Source organism: Benincasa hispida, chromosome 3 (assembly GCF_009727055.1).
Source record: "Benincasa hispida cultivar B227 chromosome 3, ASM972705v1, whole genome shotgun sequence".
Taxonomy (NCBI): domain Eukaryota; kingdom Viridiplantae; phylum Streptophyta; class Magnoliopsida; order Cucurbitales; family Cucurbitaceae; genus Benincasa; species Benincasa hispida.
The window spans coordinates 72,495,259-72,506,874 of NC_052351.1; the positions used below are offsets into that span (position 1 = coordinate 72,495,259).

The following is an 11,616-nucleotide window of genomic DNA, read 5'->3' on the forward strand; positions in this document are numbered from 1 at the left end:
TTCGAATCCACCAACACTCGAATCCATTTCCATCCACCATCTGGAAGAGCGTTTTAGCCCAGTCGTCGCCAGAGTTCCTAGCTGCCTTCTTTTGACATCGAACCGCTTAGCCATGACCCGCACCGTCAGATCCGTCAAATCTCTTTCTTCTTAGATTTGTGACCCAGTTGCGCCATTCACCGGCATTCTTTCTAGCTAGAGGCCACACTTTGCTCTTCGTCTAGCTCATCGCCAACGTTGAGCCTGCCGTCCAACCTTCTTCCCCGGTCATTTCTTGGATTTTTTCTGTCAAATCATGGAGTTGGGTTCCTTTTGGGTGAGTTTAAAGGCGTTAATGAAGTTTTCGGTAAAAGATTTGATACCCATTACATTGGGAATGAAATTTAACTTATCCTTTAGATTTAAGCTTGGGAAACTGTTGAAATGGTTGTCCAATGGGTTCAAGATCGTGTTCGACAAGTGTTTTGGTAAGATTTATGCTTCCTATGGTTATTCTTGATCACCCACCTGGATTTAGGTAACATGGTTTGAAATTAGGCCCCCAATGTTGAAATTAAAATTGGTTAACGTTTAAGGATTGATTAAAGGATTTTATTCAAGATAAAGTAAAGTTTGGACTTCCGATCATTTGGATTTAATCTTGAGGTAAGTGACTTTCTACTGGTTCGCTTTCAAACCACTCGTTCCTACCACTTGAACTATTTACTTAATACCACTTGGACTCTTGAACTATTTACTTAATACCATTTGGACTGTTTCTTGATATTATTAAGACTGATTTGATTGATTATTCTAGATTGTTTGGACTGATAACTGATTGAACTGCATGATTTAATGGCATGGACTGATTTGATTAGACTGTTTTGACCATGATGAATGTATTGTTGACTGAGGATATACTGAAAATTTTACCCCTAAGATAAACAACTGTAAAATATAACTCAGAAGTTATATGAAAACTGATGCATGCTAAGTTATAGGATTCTTATTAATTTTTTCTATCTACATATGACTGTATATGTGCATATTTATGCTTGGTATACACATTTATGATTGATCATGGACCTTTGGGTTACACACTATGACTGATGCATGTTTCTTCGAGTGCATGTTTACAATTGATTCATGTACCTTGGTTAGGCACTATGATTGATGCATGTTCCTTCAGGTTCATGTTTACGACTGATTTGTTTACCTTTAGGTTACACATTATGATTAATGCGTGCTCCTTCGGGATCACATTTATGACTCTTTGGGATCACTACAACTGAAATGAAATGGGTGTACATCAATACCCAGGTAACCTAGAGGGTCCAGTAGCGAGTCACTTACTAGGTATTGTTATACTCATCATTTCCTCTTTCATGTTTTTTTTGGAATGGACTAATGAGGGGACAGATAGGACCCGTGATAGAGTCATACGGGGACATTAGAAAATGCTTCCACACATTTTTTTATTTTTTTTATTTATAGTTTTCATTTCTTTCATTTGAGTATGTTGTTAGATGACATGTTTCCACTGATTTGTTTTGGATTATTCTCTTTGTAAACGTTTTATTCGGCATACCAACTAAATGTTTTGATTAATGGATTTATTATTAAATTAATATTTTAGTTTAGAATTGTTATTCATGTTTTTACTGTATTTACGTTATGACGGTTAAAATGTTTTAAATGAAAATATGTAATTATGAGTAACGACCTTTGTTAGATACTTAAAAGGACGGGTCGTTACTAGTGTTGTTTCTATTTTATTTTTACAAAGTGACATGTTTTTAAAATAATCGAAGTCATTCCTTGGAAATTCATGAGGTTTAATGGTCTTAAGCGTACGTTATTGCTGAAAACAAGTTTTAAAAACTGCGTTGCAGATCCTTGCAGCCGAAACCACTAAGTGTTCAATAAAATAATTCTAAATACACTTGATCCAAAGAGGAAGAAAAAGAAAAGATAATGAATCGTGTACTCACTTTGCTATATTGACCGACATGGTTAGGTCCTTTCAGCTCCTCTTTCTACACTTTTACTTAATATACCTAATAAACATCCATCAATCACCGATCAAACTATTGTGATCGAGAGAGGGGCAGCAAAAAAAGAAGAAGGAGATGGAAGGGAAAGGACCAGAGGGTTGGCAGTCGTGGCAGAAGAGAAGAAAAATAAGAACCTATTTGGTAAAGAATCCAGATTCTATTTTATGTTTTCAAATCCGTTGAGTTCAACATGTTTGACAGACAACTTGGATTCTGTTTCTGAAAACTGTTGTTGGATTCGATCCAACAAACATTTTATATTTTTATTATGTCCAAATTTTGAATTTTAATTTTTAAACTGAATAATTATATTAAATAAAGATTAAAAAATATTTATTAGCCCAAGAACGTCATAAACTCAATTCATTTTTTAGAAAATATAGTATATATTATGTCATGAATTAAAATTATAAGAAAATTATCTTTTTAGTCCCTGAGTTTTTTAGAATAAGTTCATTTGGTCCTTAAGTTTTCAAAATATACTTTTCATAGTCCCTGAGTTTTTTAAAATAGATTTAAAAAATTCTGACATTAATTTTTTATTATTATTTTAAATTAAAAATTAATTTTTTTTAAGATTACCTCTTCTCTCAAATTTTTTTTTAAACATATTTTTATAATTCAAAATTTCATATATATATAAAGTGAAAATAAAATATAGTTCAAGGATCTTTTAAACCTATTCTTAAAAACTTAGGGACTAAAAAGATACATTTTGAAAACCCAAGGACTAAATGCATCTATTCTAAAAAGTCAACAACTAAAAAGATATGTTTTGAAAACTCGGAGCCAAACACACCTATTCTTCAAAGCTCGGGGACTAAAAAGATAGTTCACTGTAAATTATATAATATTACAAAATATTGATTATATACTTTTTTTTAACATAAATCATATTCACAAATAAATAAATAAATAATAGTTTATTGTCAATTAAATATTAGTGGGTATCTACAACTAATTTTATGAATTATAAATATATAGTATTAAACACATTTTAAACAACTCCTTAAATTAGAATTCAATTTATGAATCTGCTACCAAACACATATTTGAAAACATGGAATACAATTATGTTTCTATTGAATCTCTAGTTTTTAAATTTTTGTTCTAAAATTCTCTACCAAACAGGCCATACATTTTTTTCTAAAAGGTTCTATGATGAAGGCAATTATTTTTTTTGAAAACTATGGTTAGCGAAAAAAGAAGATGATGAAAAAAGGGAGAAGGCAACCGGGGGAATCTGAATCTCTAACTTTGAGATTGATAATACAAACAATATACTAGTTGAGCTATGTTCATCTTGCAGTAACTTTCTCTCAATTAATTCAATCAAACTCAAATTAATCTCTAATAAAAATAACTTTAGCGACATTTGTGACTATTGGCATGTAAATTTTGGGATTGCCTATGAAATCAACTATCTTATTACATGCAAATGTTGATAACTTTTTGTTGGACTAGTTAAAAGGCATTGCACGTGGTTAAAAATCTTCGGAATATACATTTCTATAGTGAACTTTTAATAATGAATGTATCTAAATTTAATTGAGTTCGAATAGTAAATATCTGGCATTAAAATAAAAAAAAAGGTAACAAAGAGATAGTGCTTAAACCTTTGTAGATAATGTTTTAAATTATTTCATAATGGATATGAGATAAGTATATGTTTGAGAATCTTTTAAGCATAAGTATTTAGGTTACGTATAAATTATGAATGAATATATCATTATTAACCGATATGAAATTTAAAAGTAATGAAAGAAGTACAAACATTACATTAGCATAAGGATAAATAAAATTAAAATGCATATGATCGTGTAATAAAAAGAAAATTTATATAGGAGTGATACTGTAACGATCCGAGTCTATGACTTTTATGTTGGGTCATTATCATGCATGCAATTTCTAAACCAAACTAGTTGACCATCTTGACATAATGAGAATTTTCTAAAATTAAAACAAGATTTGATTTGGGATCACTACAAACTTTAATTAAAATGGAACATTTAAAATTTATAACTCAAAATTCAAAGATTCTCATTTGACAAAGAAAACCATCCCAGCAATCTCGAAAACATGACACTGAGTGGAAGCATTGTCTCTAGTTCTATGGCGCCATCGATAGATCTCATTGTCAATCGCCTTTGATATGTTCTTACCTTTTTATCTGAAAACTATTTTAAGAAAGAAAATAAGTATTTAAAATACTCAGTAAGTAACTCCATTATCGGGCTTGGGCTATGCAATTAAATGCAACATGAACTCAATATTTTGAATTGGTGGAAACTAATATGAAATACTAAAGCTAAACATGGACTATCAATTGAGTGAACAATTTAACCCGTCTTACTATAGGGGAGATGTACTCATAATATTTGGTGGACTGAGGTGCACATAATTTAATGGACCCGAAGGTGCATATTATATGGTGGACCCAAAGGCATACATACTGTGGTGGATCTAAAAGCACATAAAATCTTGTGGATCCAAAGGTGCCTATAAATAAATTGGATCTATTGTCACTAAACTGAACTGTCATGCAATATACAATAAATGAGTTCCACATCATAAAATCATATCAAAATATCTCATGAAATGCATAACATGCTCATAAAATCTCATCAATCATAAAAACAAAATAGCATGCGAGTTTCTCTAAAACCTATTTGGCAAATTACTAGAAGATATTAAGCCTTTGATGGGGTTATAATTTAACACATACCTTGAAAACTTCGTAGGGCGCATACTCCTTCCATTTACCTCCCTATCGTATAAAAAACCCTCCACATTTGAAACCCTTAAAAAAAAAAAAAAAAAAAAAATCATTTTCCATTGGCAAAACATCTTTTATAGTAACGTAACTCAACTAGGATAGTTTGTATTATTGATCTCGAGATCAGAAGTTCGATTCCTCCACTCCACACTTTAATTACAATATCTTTTTTTTTTTTTTTAAAAAAAAACTTCTTTTATAGCTTTCGAAAATTATATGGGTTATTCAACTACCTATTCACCTCGATCTTTTGGTTCTTATGTATTTGTGTGGCTGCATCTAGAAAATTCATTTGATAATTAAATTAGGGAGATCTTACCCGTTAAATAGATAAAGAATCAAATAACAATTTTACAACTATAGAGATTTTAAAATAAGGTAAATGGTAATGGGCAACACTTTTAAAGATAATAATTAAGTGTATAAATACATTTTTAAAAAATCGCAAATAAAGCAAAATCTATTAGTGATAAATTTTTATCACTGATGCTGATAGACTCTTACTTAGACTTCTATTAACGATGTGAAATCATGTAAAATTTCAATAAAAAATATTTAAAAACATGTAATTTCTTGAAAATAAAGATTTTGTACGGTAATAGAGAGCATAGGTAATTGTTTAAAAAAATTCGAAATTTCAAATTTTCAATAAATATCAAAATATCTATAGAAATTTCGAGTTTTCGAGAAATTTGGAGAAAATTGAAATTCTCCCAAAATTGCAAGAAATTTCGATAAATGGGAGAAAGATCGAAATTCCTTCCTACCAACATTTCGAGTGATGGAAATTTTGAACTATGAACAGAACCGAGTGAAAAAAAGGTTTTATTATTTTTTCTTGAATTGAAAAGAAAAGAAAAAAGAAAAAAAAGAAAAGAAATATTCGTGATTTTTCTAGAGAAAGATTTCGTAGGCGGCAATCAAAGGCGGAGTTATTTTGTACTTGGAAACCCGATACCCTTTGCCTCTTGTCAAATACTCAAAACTTTGGTGTTTCATTCATTTTTTTCTGCTCTTTCAATTTCAACCGGTAAGATTCACGGTTTAATTCTCAATTTCATCATCCTTTCAATCCCCAATTCTTTGATTTCTTCGCTCGGCAATTTATTTTTTTTTTTGCAAAATATGGACCATCTTTTGATAGAATCATGCTTCTTGGTGAATTTATTTCTCCCTCTGTCCAATGTTCTTGGTTTTGTAACTATACATTAGGAACATTTGCTGCTCACTCGTTGTCCAAATTATTGTTTGTTTGTAGAGTTAGAATACGAGAATGCCTTTCCTCATAGGTGTTGTTTTGAATTTTTGTCATTTAATGATTGCGAGCAATGTGAATTCCCATAGATCGGTTGTTTTGTGTAGGCTATATGGACTGATTTATAATTGAATTTCATTTGGATTTCGAATGGTTTTGAAATTTGAGGATTTAATATCGATAATTGCTTTTGATGTTACTGTTATCCTGGAAAATGCATAAATGTGAATAAAATGAGTTGTGGAAAAACAAACATCAAAACTATTGATCAAAAGAATCAAGAGTGGTTTGATAGCTTAAATATCATTTCAGGGGTTCTTCTTTGGATCTAGGATTTTAGGTTGTATGCGTAACCTTCTTGGCCTTTCCTTGTACATAATATAAAATCACAACCATTAAAATGACAAATCAGAGGTTGGAGAAAGGTCATTTTTAGCAACGAAGTGCGTGCGTAACTTGAAGTGTTGTAAATGCATTGCTAAAAGCTTCTTTAGCGATGTTTGTGCATCATGAGTGTCTCTTGGACTTTTTTGCGACAAATCTTTGGTGTCACGGAACATATAACGTTTTGTAGTGTACTTTAGATGTATATCTTATGGTTGCACACACTTATTTATAGTCATGAATAGAGGCGGTCAAATTCTATTTCCACCACTGAACAACATAATATGCATCAGTTCACCAAGCCTTCTGTTGTGAAATTCTTCTATCATTTTATCTATAATCGTGGTAGCCATTTACCCTAAACTGTGAGACTTGGAGGGCCTCTTTGCTCCACCCAGTTCCCCCACTTGAACCTTGATTATAATTTGGTACTGATTGCTTCCTGAATGAAATACTATGCTAACCTAAGAATAAGGGCTTTGTCCAGGAAGTTTGGTAGGTACCCGAGTTATGTTTTTATTTCTTTTTGAAACAATATTTGCTTGAGTTGCAATGTGTCAAGTGCTTGTGACTTGTGCTGTTTTATCTAACTAGCTTTAGATAATGCTGCTCTTTCCTCTTTGTATAATTGTCCCTATTTTAACCATCTTTTTATTGGATACTCTATAGGAAATAAGCACACGCTGGAATGTTACCACTACTAGCTTACCAAGTGGTGAGCCAATACTACAGGCTCCAAAGGAACCCCATCACTGTGGGGCTCCTTGCCACTAATACTCTCATTCATTTAAGGCCCAATTTTCTTCGTCATATCATCCCTTCCATAGACGACGTCTGGTTTAATGCACATCTCATCCTCAAGGTGACTGGACTATTCTGGCTAATAATCTAATTCTATTGTCCTGCTCTCTGTTTAAGACTAGGTAGCATTGTTTGTTTTGTTTTGTTTTCTTAGTGCACTCTATTTTAGCGTTAATTGGTGATAATTATAAGAATTTAATGATAGATCTCTGTTTAGGACCTTCCTATCTAGTATACATTGTTAGGGAGGTCCTAAACAGAATAGCATGTTGCTTTCACTGGACTAAAAGCATTGCTATCTCATTCAGAAATAGGTGTCATATTTCTTTTTCGATCAACTATATAACAAGTTTTATAGTTCCTTTTGATACTGACTACCTGCTTTATACCATCATTGTAACAAATAATTTCCTTTTTTTTTTTTAGCTGTAAAATCATCTTCCATTGAGAAAAATGGAAGAAATCAGTGGATTCTCTTTGAATTCGTATGCTTTAACCATAAGAAATGGTTCATGTTCTGATGTCAAATGTTACTCGACGCATCTGGATTGATTTGCCCCTACATAACTGTGTAATTTGTGTCTTTATAAGTCGTCCTCAGAATGAGGTTATTGTATGATAGGCCTCAAATTATGGTTCTCTGATTTTGAGAAAAATAAGAAGCTTTTAAGAGTTTTGATTCTTTGATTGCTTTACAATATCCCCGGTTTCTTTCTTTTTTAGTATTGTATTCCTGTAATCTCCCTTGATAAGGATGTACCTAGGAATTTTGAACTCTTGTAGGATTATTTTCTTCTTAGTTATTTATCAATCTGTTCATATGTCTTTTTTGAATGAGATAATGCGATATTGGCATTATGACACTGTCATGTAACATTGGTATCATTTGCATTTGCCAGCACAAGGACTTGAAGCGTTTTTTACTTTCACCATTCTACCATGTGGGTGACCCTCACCTTGTCTACAACATGATATCTCTACTATGGAAAGGCATTCAATTGGAAACATCGATGGGTAGTATCGAATTTGCTTCGATGGTCAGTGCGTTGCTCGTAATGTCACAGGGAATTACCTTGCTGCTCATCAAATCCCTACTAGTTTTCAACTATGATAGGCCTTACTACTATGAATATTCTGTTGGGTTTTCCGGTGTACTTTTCGCTATGAAAGTTGTTCTTGGTTCTCAAGCTGAAAGCTACACTTACCTTCATGGTATAAGAGTACCATCAAGCCATGCTGCTTGGCTCGAACTAATACTTATCCAAATGGTTTCACCTGGCGTCTCTTTCCTCGGTCATCTTGGTGGTATACTTGCGGGTCTTCTCTTTTTGCGTTTGAAGGGTACGAATTCAGGGTCGGATCTGTTGACACTTCTAATTAGAAGAGCTGGTCAGATATTGAGTCGTCCTCTTGGATTTTTCTGTCGCTTGAATCCATTTCGGCAGCGTAGGATATTTGGAGGAGGAACGGTCGGTTCAAGGCCTGCAACGAGTATCGATACGTGGAGGTGTCAAGCATGTACATTTGACAATTCTGGTTTATTAAGCATATGTGAAATGTGTGGGACAGATCGGCAGGATAGGGTGCTGCCTTTGCATCACTTATCACGTCAATTCGATTTAACTCGAGAGGAAGTGCGTCGTCGGAGGCTTGAAAGATTTGGATGATAATAGAATAGATTGTTCCTTTTCTCTGGTCACCAGGTATTTCCTTTTAGAAGAGTAAATAAATAAATTGAAAGGCTACCACTTTTTCTTTTGGTAATCAGTGTTTAAAACGTCAATGACAACGGAATATCGATATTCTAATTTTACGGAAATTTCTATAGAAATATCGATAAAATTTCTATTTTGATGGATATTTCTAGAAAAATTATAAAAACTAAAAATTCAAAAAAAAAATTTTAAACAGTAAATAAATATTTTATGATTATTACATTGAACAAGTTAACATGTCTATTATTTATATTATAAGTATATAAGTGATATTTTGTTTTTTAGTTATTATATTTCGTAGATTTTTCTATAATATAATGTAAAATCAATTCAACCCTCGTATCAATATCGAATTCATGGAAACGTGAAAACATCACTGGAAATATCGGTATGATGATGAAAATTTAATACTACATTGGTAATGATGTTGTTTGTCTGATGTTAAGAAATAAAGTGATATGGAGCATGGGGCAAGTGCTTTGGAATTTAGCAAATATGATTGAGTATAGATTGAAGTGTGGGTAAATAGAACATATGCAAAACATAACATCATTTAACCTTCATCATGAGGGTAATTGTTAAATTCATAATTTCTAACGTACGATGTCTCTCTAAGATTCATACAAGTAAAATTGTTCATGATTATTATTTTTCAATTTTCACGAGTCAAAACATGAGGAGATATTCGTAATCAACATACATTTCATGTAACATTCTATTTGGCAAAGTAAAAAATATCTAATAAGGCATTTTAGTAGAGGCTATAAAAAATATTCTTAAACTTTGTATTTTGTGTAAAAAATATTCTTGAATTTTTAAAAGTTTAAAAATACCTTAAACTCTTCAAATGAGTTCAAAAAAACCATTGTCGAATTTGTCAGGATTTTAGGACTTAAATGTTCTAGCAAGTTTGGGATCTTGTGGGATTTTTGTGTTTTAACTTAAAATTTTGGTTGAGAAAATTGGTGTAAGTTAAGAATTGGAAAATCAAGATGAAAATGAAAATATCTGTATGAGAAAAAAAAAAGAGGATATCTATATAATTTGTTTTAAAATTTGTTCTTTTCGACATTTAGAAAGTGTCAACAAATTGATCTTCATATTAACGATAGGAGCATTTTAAACTTTTTTTTATATATAATTTTAAAGTCACTTTTGCAGTTAGGTATTAGCAGTTTTTATTCATATACTAATGGTGAATGTATTTTTGAACTTTTTCTTCAGTTAAGGGTATTTTGTGAAACTTTTGAAAGTTCGAAGGTATTTTTAAACAAACTTTTAATAATTTTCATTAAAAAATAACGGCAAGGGCATTTTTTAACTACCTTTTAAAGTTTGAAGGTGTTTCTGGAACGTTTAGAGGTTCAGGGGTAATTTTTTAGGGTTGGAGGGAAACTTTTTCTAAGAATAGGTGTGTTGAAAAACTATTGACAAAATTGGGTAATGAAATCATGTAAAACTCATGTATCTGGTACACGAGTACCGTTTAATCCAGTCAGCACCACGTTATCTAACTAGTTGATCGGTTAGACGCAAACTCGTGGATCCGGTCCACGATTTGCTTATCTTTTTTTTTTTCTTTTAAAAGTATGTTGACTATTTTTTTTAATTATAGATGTACAACAATATTAAAACTTTAGGAATTGGTCCACAAATTCCTTCATTATTAAACTTAATTATATATTTAATCTACAATGAAAAACATCTTGCACTCATATTAAAAAAAATGTCATGATATTAAAGAATATTTACAATTAGTTCTTTAATTTACAATTTGAAAATGAAAGTTTATATGAAATTTAAAAACGACCCCCTTGGCCCTTACCTTTCATGGGGTTGTTTTCATGTCTCTCTAAATTAGGTTCACCCTGTTGTCACTGTCATCTACGACGAATATGTCTTCGATCGGTGTCAGCAACATTGAGTCATCTTGTTTATTGAATAATACCTTCTACGTTGACCAATGTTTGCTGACACATTGAACACAAGTCTGGTAAGTTGTTCTGCACTGAATATTGTTGAACATCGCTGATAAAATTATTCTGTATAATAAAAAAATAAATATTAAATAATATTCATATCATATATATGGAAAATGTCTGATTTTAAATCTCTTGCCATGCAATAATAGTAAGCGTCGTTAGGTGTGATAAATCGCCTCATGATCGAATTGTACCAGGAAAAGTAGTCGTCTGATACAACTGACCCATTTGTTAATTCTCCCTATGCACGACGATCATGTCGTCCATGTCAGTAGGATAAATATTCCGCATGGATTCGACGCTAGTCTTGGTCGTGCTTACCTCTTAAATCGATCTGATATAGTACTGGGAGTGTACAGGACAAAGTAGTCGTCTGATACAACTGACCCATTTGTTAATTCTCCCTGTGCACAACGATCATGTCGTCCATGTCAGTAGGATAAATATTCCGCATGGATTCGACGCCAGTCTTGGTCATGCTTACCTCTCAAATCGATCTGGTGTAATGCTGGAAGTGTATAGGACAACGAAGGTATCTTTTGTCGCAGGGCGAACTGTCTCAACATACGATCTGGATGATGTCACTCTACTATATGGAAGCATATAAGAGGGCTAACGGTCAACCAGATGTCTTCACCATCACGACAATAATCAGGTAAGGATGACTAAA

The 11,616-nt window shown here is 32.1% G+C and overlaps 1 protein-coding gene across 1 annotated transcript; it reads left to right on the forward strand.

Annotated features, from left to right (window-relative positions):
• The first annotated feature begins 5,592 nt into the window (after nucleotides 1-5,592).
• Nucleotides 5,593-9,062, forward strand: LOC120072778 (rhomboid-like protein 14, mitochondrial). The gene is made up of 3 exons (XM_039025268.1): nucleotides 5,593-5,839; nucleotides 7,118-7,310; nucleotides 8,149-9,062. Exons 2-3 carry the CDS (start codon nucleotides 7,137-7,139, stop codon nucleotides 8,914-8,916), a joined length of 942 nt encoding a protein of 313 aa, XP_038881196.1. The 5' UTR covers nucleotides 5,593-5,839; nucleotides 7,118-7,136; the 3' UTR covers nucleotides 8,917-9,062.
• Nucleotides 9,063-11,616: the final 2,554 nt, after the last annotated feature.